The sequence below is a fragment of the Globicephala melas genome, chromosome 16 (genome assembly GCF_963455315.2).
Source record: "Globicephala melas chromosome 16, mGloMel1.2, whole genome shotgun sequence".
Classification (NCBI taxonomy): Eukaryota; Metazoa; Chordata; class Mammalia; order Artiodactyla; family Delphinidae; genus Globicephala; species Globicephala melas.
The window spans coordinates 58,325,371-58,337,504 of record NC_083329.1 but is presented as its reverse complement, the minus strand read 5'-3'; the positions used below and the strand labels follow the sequence as shown (position 1 = coordinate 58,337,504).

General features: G+C 35.9%; 1 protein-coding gene across 4 annotated transcripts in view; it reads left to right on the top strand.

Annotated features, from left to right (window-relative positions):
- Positions 1-12,134, top strand: part of ADK (adenosine kinase) — a 486,162-nt gene that overhangs the window by 61,818 nt on the left and 412,210 nt on the right. For all 4 annotated transcript variants that reach the window (XM_030862678.2, XM_030862682.3, XM_060286438.2 and 1 more), the window contains one exon: positions 7,122-7,175. In XM_030862678.2, the coding sequence (XP_030718538.1) occupies positions 7,122-7,175 (54 nt within the window). The remainder of the gene's footprint in view (positions 1-7,121; positions 7,176-12,134) is intronic.

The window sequence follows — 12,134 nt, the reverse complement described above, 5'->3', positions numbered from 1 at the left end:
AAATAATAATACCATTTTCCCATTGCCCATGGTAGGAATGCCATTATTGGATTTTATTCTTTCTTTGCTTTAAGAGTGTCTTCCTTAAATAGCTCAGACAGGATTGAGGGAAGTATTTCTCCTCCTTCTCCTCTCCCCTCCTCCTGTGTCCCTTCTACCCCTCCTTCTCCCTCCCTTCCCACTTCCCTTCTTCCTACTTACTTGTCACCTGTTGCTGTCAATATTTATATAATAAAGTATTTAAATTAAATTTATTTAAATTTTTTTGTACAAGAAAAGTTTTCATGTAATCTTTGGAGGCTTACAAGTTCATTGGTTGAAAAGTTTAAGTGGAAACTGTATCCGGATGAGTATCATAACCACATTCTAAAGTGTTGTATGTAATTGTTTTTAATATAGTTTTTCTAATTTCAAAATAATATCCTTATTATGTACATTTTAAAAACACAAAGAAAAAAATAAAAATCATATGCAATGATATATAATATTTTGATATATATGTTTCCAATTCTTTTTGGGAGTATATTGCAAGCTTTTTCTTTTTTTTTAAAAAAAAGTATTCATTCATTCATTTATTCATTCATTCTGGCCGCGCTGGGTCTTAGTTGTGGCATGCGGGATTTTTTTTTTTATAAATTTGTTTATTTTATTTACTTATTTTTGGCTGCGTTGGGTCTTCGTTGCTGCTCATGGGCTTTCTCTAGTTTCAGTGAGTGGAGGCTACTCTTCATCGGTGCACGGGCTTCTCATTGCAGTGGCTTCTCTTGCTGCGGAGCACGGGCTCTAGGCTGCGGGCTTCAGTAGCTGTGGCACGCAGGCTCAGTAGTTGTGACGCACAGGCTTAGTTGCTCTGTGGCATGTGGGATCTTCCTGGACCAGGAATTGAGCCCGTGTCCCCTGCATTGGCAGGTGGATTCTTAACCACTGTGCCACCAGGGAAGTTCCAGGATTTTTTTTTTTTTCATTTGTGGCATGCGGACTTCTTACTTGCGGCATGCAAACTCTTAGTTGCAGCATGTGTGCAGGATCTAGTTTCCCGACCAGGGATCAAACCTGGGCCCCCTGCCCTGGGAGCACGGAGACTTACCCACTGGACCACTAGGGAAATCCCTCTCCTTTTTTTAAAAAAAAACAATATTGAACCATTTCCCCATGGTTGAACTGTAATTTACTGATGCAGTTGGGTACGTTTTGGATGGTGTAATAGTTTACAGTTTTACTTTTCCATAAATTATGCTCTAGTTGACATCCTTGTATACAACTGTCTGATGTTCCCTTAATGGAAATTTGTAGTTGTGCAGTTGTTTCAAAACAAGTGAAATACTTTAACAACTCCCCTCCCCACCAATCTACTTTTGAGCTAATTTAATTATTCATTTGGTAGAGGTGGAGGCATTCCAAGAAAGGGGGGAGGGGTGAGCCTTTATATCTGTTAAATAATGTGCTGGGCCCTTTTCAAGTATTATCTTTTTTTTTGTTTTTTAAAAATTTGTTTATTTTATTTATCTTTGGCTGTGTTGGGTCTTTTTGCCCGGGGACTTTCTCTAGTTGTGGCGAGTGGGGGCTACTCTTCCTTGCGGTGCGTGGGCTTCTCATTGGAGTGGCTTCTCTTGTTGCGGAGCACAGGCTCTAGGGGTGCAGGCTTCAGTAGTTGTGGCACACGGGCTCATTAGTTGTGGCACATGGGCTTAGTTGCTCCACGGCATGTGGGATCTTCCCAGACCAGGGATCGAACCCGTGTCCCCTGCATTGGCAGGCAGATTCTTAACCACTGCACCACCACCAGGGAAGCCCCCTGAAGTATTATCTTTTTTGATCCACATAGCAACCCTGTCACATAAGTAGTTTTATCCTCTTTAGAGAAATTAAATGGCTTGTCTACTTAATGGCAGAATCAGGACAATGACACAGGTCTTTGACTTTCAATCTAATGTAGTTTCATTGACTCAGAGGCTCTCTTTGTGGAGACTAGAGGCAGGGTAAAGAGGGCCCTTCCCTGTGCTCTCTCCTGCTTCCTCATTTTCTGCTGATTGGTGTGTATTTCTTTTCCTTCTGGTAAATTCAGGTAGAAAAAAGGTTGAGAACTACCACTATACCATTTTGCTGTCTCTGGCTTTTTTAGGGACTATGTTCATGTTTGAATCAAGAAATGGATATAAAAGCAGAACATCTGTTTAATCATGTTTTTAGGAAACAAAACCCAACTAAAAAATAGTCTGTGCTTTGTATTATTCTGGAAAAGACGTAGTAGATAGTTGAAGTATAGCGCTCTACTTTCTACTTCCTACTAAGTTGAATTTTCCTTTTGACGTTTATTAATTTAAAACTGAATACTCAGAGAATAAGTTAATTGTAATAGATTCAAAAGGCTGTGTATCTTTTTTTTCTGCCAACAGCAGTTAGGTTGACAGAACAGCATACATTAAATGAAAATAAGAACTACATATAATTATAGCCCCACATTTAAACAGACATTTAACAAACAAACATTAACATTAAATGTTTCAGTGAGAAATAGCTCCATTTCATTAGTAAGAATTATGGACCTGATGGTGTATTTACTTTTACATTTATAATTCTAATTTATATCTTGCCTACTTCCAAAATAAATTTGAGGCAGTCCTTTTAGTATATAACTGTGTCCTCAAACCTAGCAGTCTGGCTGATTCTGGGTAGTATATGTATAGGTCAGGTTCTTAAGAAGAAGGGTGCAAGAGTCAAGGAAGAGATAAGCAAGATAAAATTGATAAAAAGCAGCAAAGATGAAGAAATGTAAAGGTTATTGAGATCTGATGGAAAATTCCCTGGTTTGGGGCAGGGGAAAATCAGATCAGAGACAGAAATACTATGGGAAGACTGAACATTTTTTTTTTTTTTTTTTTTTGCGGTACACGGGCCTCTCACTGTTGTGACCTCTCCCGTTGCGGAGCACAGGCTCTGGACGCGCAGGCTCAGCGGCCATGGCTCACAGGCCCAGCCGCTCCGCGGCATGTGGGATCTTCCCGGACCGGGGCACGAACCCGTGTCCCCTGCATCGGCAGGCGGACTCTCAACCACTGCGCCACCAGGGAAGCCCAAGACTGAACATTTTGAAGTTTGGGGTTAGACAACTAATTTGCCTGGAGGATAGTGCAAAATGGATCTTGCAAATTTATTGTTGAGGACCTGAAGATGTACTCTGTGAATCTGGCGAGTAGAATTTCCCTTTGGGTGATTTGATCACAATTAGGCTATCCTAGTCTGGTTCTTGCCTATACTATGGATCTTTTTTACGGGCCACCTTCACTATTCCCTTCAAATTCTTGTCCTCAGACTTTAAAAGGGAAGGTTGTTCATGGGGAAGGAGCAAAGAAGAGATGAAATAGGAGAGGAAGAGAAAGTTGGGCAACAGATAAAAGCTGTCCGTTTTTTGACTCTCTTATGAAGGAGACTTATTACTTCCTCTTTTCTTTATTATAATAAGCATTATACATTATACTTAACTTTATTGTAATATTTATCACACTATGAGCAGTTACTTTTATTCTGATTTGTCTACTGAATTGTGAGGTCCTTAAGGGCAAGAAATGTTTGTTCTTTCTCTTTTACTAACCAACTAGAGAAAGAAGGAAGGTAACATTGAGTTCCTATTTTATATGTACCAAGCACTTTGCTAAGACATAGATATCATCAAATCCACTGGTTGAAACTTTTTAGCTTCCATAAAATTTTTTTTTTTTTTTTTTTTTGGCGGTACACGGGCCTCTCACTGTTGTGGCCTCTCCCGTTGCGGAGCACAGGCTCCAGACGCGCAGGCTCAGCGGCCATGGCTCACAGGCCCAGCCGCTCCGCAGCATGTGGGATCTTCCCAGACCGGGGCACGAACCCGTGTCGCCTGCATCGACAGGCGGACTCTCAACCACTGCGCCACCAGGGAAGCCCCATAAAAATGTTTTGATGAACAAGTACTTCCTCACTCATTAAGTTAATATTTATGATTTTTATATTGTAATGTTAAATAAAACTGATAAATCACTCTTAGTGCATGCTAAATACCATTGTGGTTTGATATCCACCATGATTCATTTATAAAAAGACACAAACAGGCTCTTTTTAAACATTTAAAAAATTTATATTCCTTTCTCTGTTTAAATTCGTATCTCTATCACACTTTTCCCCACCAGATTTTATCCTTATGTGGTGTATTTTTATGCATGGATTATGTTTTGCATGTACTGTACTATGCATACATTATGAAGGCAATATATTTTTATGCATGAAAGCCTTTCATGCATATTGATCACCCTATTGTATGTCTCTGCAACATATATATATGTGAAGTCAAGTTTAAAAGAAATTTCCTAGATTTTAAATTGTAATTAGCATATAGTTAGTAAAACAACATAAATGTATTAAAATGTTAAATCATTATTAAACAAGAAAATAAGTTATTGGAAATGCATGTTTGAATGAGATGGATGAAGCTGATCTTCAATGTTTTTCAACTAATTCAACCTTTTGTAGATAAATAATACTCAATGCTGCAATAAGACAATGGTCAGCATCAATTTTATTTCCTCCTTTTTTCTTCAAGAGGTGTAAATCCTGAGCAATTTGTTTACATAATTAATTGAATGGTAATGCACAGTTTTGTTTCAGTAGTTGTCACCCAGTTATTTGAACTCTTCTGTCATCAAATGATTTATCATCAAAATTATTTTTGTTTATCTGTCAGCTGGTAATTTGATTAAGTCCTTCTTCAGTTTCGTTGAAAGCAAAGACTAGAAACCACCTGACTTGCCAGGATCATTAGAGTCATTAGAGACATGCAGTTCTGGGATGTATACCAAAAAAGGCTTTATTAAGTCTTCTTAATATAATTATATTAGGTAGTAATTATATCTATTAGCGTTTTACTTATAGGCATTGTTCAGGAGCTATTGAGAAAAGCTAAATATTGTTAACTTCAGTATACCTATGTCAAAAGGATATGTTTTTGATAAGATGTTTTTATCAGATGACTTAAAGATGTTTTTTTTTTTTTGCCTTAAACATGTTTTAACCAAAGCCATTTATTCAGTTTAAAGCCATTGTCTGCCTTGGAACCTTGCTGGCAAAACTGTTCTTTCATTGTCAAAACAATCAGATTGACTTTCATGATCTAAGAAGTCTGACTTTATTTTTCAGTTCAAATAAATGATTTGATTTGTGTTCCTGTGACAGCCATGTTTGATATTTAATCCTTGGTAGATAAATGGAAGGCAAGGAGACTTGTTTTAAAAGTGTGTTGCTTGGGACTTCCCTGGTGGCACAGTGGTTGAGAGTCCCCCTGCCGATGCAGGGGACGCGGGTTCGTGCCCCGGTCCGGGAAGATCCCGCATGCTTCAGAGCAGCTGGGCCCGTGAGCCATGGCCACTGAGCCTGTGCGTCCGGAGCCTGTGCTCCGCAACGGGAGAGGCCACAACAGTGAGAGGCCCAAGTACCGCAAAAAAAAAAAAAAGTGTGTTGCTTGGAAGAACTGTCTTTCTTGTTCTTTTTAGAAACTCTGAGCTTTGCTTCACAGAACTCTCCCTGAAAGGTAATGTAATCTTTGATGATGAACATAGGCTAGAAATGATGAACTTTTAAAATGAAAATTGTAACCAACTTCTGCCCCATTCTATAATATATCTGAAAATAGAACATCCTATCACAATTACTCATTTTTAATTTCTATCTTCATTCTTTACAGTAATTATAGAACAGGAAGCCCTGTAGTCAGTTTGTAGTAATTTAAGTTAAAGAAGGCTTTGCAGACAAAATATTATGAATCATTCCTTGTTTAATACTTCAGAGATTTTTATATCTAGGCAATGCAGTTTGGTTTCATTCAGGATGGACAAGAGGTATGCCATTCTTTTTATAAAGTGAGTAAAGACTTGTGGAAGGGGAGTCAAGTGAGGAGAATTTGGATGACCTCTCCGTTTAGACCTCTGATCCATTGTCAGGCAGATTAGTTTTAGGAAAGGAATGAATACAAGTGGAAATTGAAGACCTGTCCATTGTTGTTTATCTATTTCAGTGTACTCCTCAGAGAGTCTGTTTACCTTCAGTAGTATAAATATATGATATTGGAAGATCCCTGTTCTAATATTTATGGTAGCCTCTATTTTATAGCCAGGGAAACTTAGACTTAAAGAGGTGAAAGCATTGGCTGTGGTCATTAAGCTAGTAAATGGTTCAGTCAAGAACTCCAAAACTTACTTTTCCTCATATGTCTCACTACCTAGTACATAGTTTGGTACACATAGATGTATGCTATGTATTTAATAAAAGAATAACTTCATATTGTTTTGTGAACTATTAAATACTTAACATTTTAGTAGTCTCTTGAATTTTGAACTGCTGCGTGAAAGTAACAGATGATTCACTGCAGAAGAATATTGAAGATAACTCACTTTTTTTTTTTTTTTTTTTTTTTTTGCATTACGCGGGCCTCTCACTGTTGTGGCCTCTCCCGTTGCGGAGCACAGGCTCCGGACACGCAGGCCCAGCAGCCATGGCTCACGGGCCCAGCCGCTCCGCGGCATGCAGGACCCTCCCAGACCGGGGCACGAACTCGTGTCCCCTGCATCGACAGGCAGACTCTCAACCACTGTGCCACCAGGGAAGCCCGATAACTCATATTTTTAAAGCATGATCAAGTTCATCTCCCTTTAGTTCTTGAGGTGGTGTCTGTGGAAATGACTAATAGACCATCAAAGAACTTAGGCACTTTGGGGGACTTCCCTGGTGGTGCAGTGGGTATCCGTGTTCCCAATGCAGGGGGCCTGGGTTTGATCCTTAGTCAGGGAACTAGATCCCACATGCATGCCTCAACTAAGAAGTCTGCATGCTGCGACTAAAAGATACTGCATGCTGCAATGAAGGTCCCACGCGCCTCAACTAAGACCCGGTGCATCCTAAATAAATAAATAAATACTAAAAAAAAAAAGAACTTAGGCAGTTTTAAATGTTTTATCAATTAAGATAGAGACCTGTTAACAGTGTAGTAGTGTTTATTTGATAGGGGTCAACTGGCTGTATGTTGATATCACAGTCAGATATCCATGAGGCAAACGTATGTTTATATGACCAGTATATTTTTGTTTCTGTGTTAACAGGTATTCTCTTAAACTGAATGACCAAATCTTGGCTGAAGAGAAACACAAGGAACTGTAAGTGCATTAAACCCTAGGTTGTACATAATTTACTCTGTCTATGGAGTAGATACATGTAAACAATCTGATTTTTAAAACTCTGTGTGGTATAAAATATAAAGATGTAATCAATATTATGACCTTAATCCTAGTAGGATTAGGATAATTTATACTACATAAGGTTAACACAGGAAATAATTGTTCCTATGCACACATTAGAATATGGAGTATTGTATCCCATCCTCTAGACTAAGGGCATATTCGGAAATCGGTCGTTTCATCTTCTTTCCCCAGATAAAATGTTAAATTGTCATTGTTAATTTTGGCTCTTGCTCAGTTGACTTCCACCCTTTGCTTAAGGTGGAGAAATATGATTTTGTTCGTTGTCTTATGAAAAAGTAAATGCCTAACTCTGTTTAGCACAAGGTAAAACACTTTAAATATAAATAAAATTTTGTTCCTTTAAAAAATTTTAATGTTTGTAGGATCCTATCTTTCGGGTAGGTTAGCTGTATACATGATTCTGGGATATCTCTGTTGCTATTTTTCTGCCCTGTGGTAGTATCTAAAAAGATTACTACCTCACAGGAACTGTGAGGTTTTTAGTTAAAAATTACAGACTTGGGAGTTTTAAAAATTCATCTCAGGGACTTCCCTGGCGGTCCATTGGTTAAGACTTCGCCTTCCAACGCAGGGGGTGTGGGTTCGATCCTTGGTCAGGGAGCTAAGATCCCACATGCCTCAGGGCTAAAAAACGAAAACATAAAAAACAAAAGCAGTATTGTAACAAATTCATTAAGGACTTAAAAAAAATGGTCCACGTCAAAAAAAAAAGTCTTAAAAAAATTTAATCTCTTTTCAATATCATAGGTTTGTCCAAAGAGGGAAGCTAAAATAAAGTATATGCTTCTGTTTTCTAGTAGGCTACTTTTTTCCTCCATTGTGCAGTAAGAAAGTTCTGATAATTGTAATTATTATTGAAACACCTAATGTCAAATAATAATGTAGAATTAAGTTTGAGGAATTTGAGGCTAACTATGTCACAGGTTGGACCTCACTTATTATTATTATTATTTTTTAATTGAAGTATAGTTGATTTACAGTGTTGTACGGACTGCGCTAATTATTGATGATAGTCAACGTTCTATCTATCCTTTTTATAAATATATGGGTGAATTTTACAAACTTCCTTGGGAGTTTCCTTAATGTTTGACACTCTCTTATGTTAAAGATATTTTAATATCTAACTCAAGTCCCTCATGGTTTAGTTTAAATGTAATCTTCATTTGTACTCAAGTTATGGAGAATAACTTTTTCTGTAGATTGAGTGCTCCAAGACTATTATTTTCTTCTCAAGGTTAAGTAATGATTTTTCTGAGTACTTTTTAAGGTTCTATTTACAAACACTGTCCTGAATGTTTTCCAAATTATTTTCTTTCTTCTGTCTTATAGAAGAGATTATAGTAAGTGTTAATCGTAAAATGGTAGGCTCAATGTGTAAGAAAAGGATTTAAGAGTTCCTAGAGTTGATATATCCCATTGTTACATGCTAGCCTTTCATCAGTATTTTTATATTTATTATGTCTTCATTTGATTATAATCTCCATCGTGGGTTCTCAAATTTATTGTTAAGGAATTTTATATAATTTCTTTCTTTACTGCCTAGTCAGTGAGGGTAGGTGATTGTAACTGTACCATTGGTTGGTTGCTTACTTATAGATTTGGTAACAGAACTTTTTTGTTTTGGAAATTAGGTAGTCAACCTAGAGGTTCCTTTGGCCCTCGGAGACTATGACCAATATTAAAAATACCAGAAAACTGCAATAGTGTGAATATTTTCATATTATTTAATATGTAACACATATGAATGTGTTAATTCATTTATAGTTTCTTTAGCTGTCTGTGATATAGTTCACTCTCATGGATAGACTGATTTTTTTTCTTAGATTTTATTATGGAAAATTTTAAATGTATAGTATATAATTACCCATATATTCGCCACCTAGATTTTATCATTAACATTTTACTCTCTTTTTCACCTTATCCATTCTTTTGTCTATCCATTACTTCATCTGCTTTTTGAGTGCATTTCAAAAGTAAATTGCAGACATCAGTATGTTTCCCCATAAATATTTCAACATGCATACCGTCACCTAGAATTCAATAGTTTAGAATTTTTTGCCTTTACCTGTAAATATTTTCATACAGTGAAATGCACAAATCTTAAGTGTACGTTTGCTGAGTTTTGAAAAGTGCATAAATGTTCGTAACCCAGTTCTCTATCAAGAAATTCCCTTATGCCTCTTTGTAGTCACTCTCTGCTCCTACCCTCCAAGAGGTAAACCTTATTATGATTTTTTTTCTACTATAGATTAAGTTTTTCCTGTTCTGGAATTTCTTATTAATGGAATCATATGTATGTTATGTTTTATATAATACTTCTTTCACTCAGTATAATATTTTTTAGATTCTTTCATGTATTAGTTAATTTTTTTTATTGCTGATTAACATTCCATGATTTATCTGTTTTCTTATTGGTGGACGTCTAGTCTGTTTCCTTTCATTTGGATACTATGAATAAAGTTGCTGTTAATATTTTTGTATAAGTCTTTGTGAACATGTTTTTATTTCTCATGGATAATTACTCAGGAATAGATTTGCTGCTAAGTCACTAGGGTAATAGTATATTTGGTTCTATGAGGAACTACTAGATTTTCTTTTAAAGTGGTACCGTTTTACATTCCTACCAGCAATATATGAGAGTTCTAGTTGCTCTACATCCTCATCAACATTTGGTATTTGTTGGTCTTGCTAATTTTAGCTATTCTGGTGGATATGTAGTGGTATCTCAGACTGGTTTAATTTGCATTTCCATGATGACTAATGATATTGAGTACTTTTTCATTAGCTTATTGGCCATGTATATTTTCTTTGGTGAAGAGTCTGTTCACATCTTTTGCTGATGAAAAAAATTAGATTGTTTTCTCCTTTTATTGATGACTTGTTGGAATTCTTTATATATTCTGGATACCAGTCAATGTCAGATGTATGTTTTACAATTCTTTTCCTCCAATCCCAGGCTTACCATTTTTTCTTAATAGTGCCTTTTGATAAGCAAGTTTTAAATTTTTAGTCTAATTTATCACTTTTTACCTTTATGATTATTACTTTGTTCATCTAAAAAACCTTTGCCCTCAATTTATGAAGATACTCTTATTTATATTTTTCTTTAAAAACTGTATGATTTGAGCTGTTTTGTTTAGGTCTATGATCTATTATGCATTAATATTTGTATATGATGTGAGGTAGATTCCAATGTTCATTCTCCTTTATCTATATGGATATCTAGTTATTTCAGCATTATTTGCTGAATAGACTTTATTTGTCCACTGAATTGTTTTGTTGCCTTTGTTGAAAATAAAATAACTGTCGAAATATGGGTTTATCCTGTTCCCTTGATTTACTTGTCACTCTTTATGCTAGTCACACAGTATAGTAAGTATTGAAGTCAGGTGCTGTAAGTCCTCGCACTTTGTTCTTCATTTACAAGATTGCTTTGGATGTACTAGATCCTTTACATTGCCATATATTTTAGAATCAGTGTATCAGTTTCCTCAGAAAAACCTTTTGGGATTATCATGGGGATGTTGAATCTATTTGAGAGAGAATTGACATCTTAACAGTATTTAGTCTGTCTTTTAATTTCTCTCAGCAGTGCTTTGTAGTTCTCAGTGAAGAAGTTTTGCTTGTCTTTAGGCCACATGAATTTTAATACCAGCCTTGCTTTATGACTATGAATTTCGAAACAAAAGATTGAGGGTTTCAAATTATATTTTCACCTAGAATGTGTTAAATTTGGATAGATGTTTTTTTTTCTCACAGTGCCTGATATGTCTTCTGGATATTCCGTAGCAGACCTTTGGTAGGGCAGTCCTGTCTCGTTAACAGTATTGGTATAAAACATACTAGCTGAGTGTAAATAATAAGTACTTTACCAGAATTTTCTTTCTTTTATGTTAAGCCACTTGGAATATCTTCTGGATTTGATTGTTGTATACTTTTTCTTGTCATTGTCCTTGCAGATTTTATTCCTCTTTGAATATATTACATAGTAATTATTTTATAAGTTAGCATTTATCACTAAAAGTATATTGGAGTTATTATTTTTCTACCATAACTACATATTTAGCTGTGTAGGAAAATTAGTGATGTCCCTAATCTTTGCCAGCTATGGTTAAAATGAATATCATTAGGCCATACCACAGACTGGAAAAGAGAGATAGGTATTTAGCTCAAATCTGTCATAATTCTTAGAGAAACTCTTCAAGGCGTGTAGTGTGATGATAGATTAATAGCTCAAATTTTTAATCTAATGGAAGTGCTCTGGAAAAAAGATTGTATGGCGTTATGACAGGAAAAATACATTTTATTGATTGAAGCAGATTTTCAGGTTAGACCTTTTCTTTTGTCACTATTTAGCACTAAAAAATCACATCTTTTCTAGGTTACTCTTCGCTTTACTTACTTTATTTCAATTAAAAAAAGATGTTGGAAAGGAGTCTAAATCTTATTAGGAGCCAAATGACCTGTGTGCATACTTAATATATACACATTTTATAGAAAATACAAAATTTTCAATTCTCTTAAAAAGCAAGTGCCACACTATTGGATTAATCTTAAATGAGCTATTCTCTTTTTCTAGTGCAATTAACTAAATTAACTCTGTGGAATATTATGCAGTTATTTATTTTATTTTATTTTATTTTATTTAACATCTTTATTGGAGTATATTTGCTTTACAATGGTGTGTTAGTTTCTGCTTTATAACAAAGTGAAACAGCTATACATATACCTATATCCCCATATCTCTTCCCTCTTGCATCTCCCTCCCTCCCACCTTCCCTATCCCACCTTTCTAGGTGGTCACAAAGCACCGAGCTGATCTCCCTGTGCTATGCAGCTGCTTCCCACTAGCTA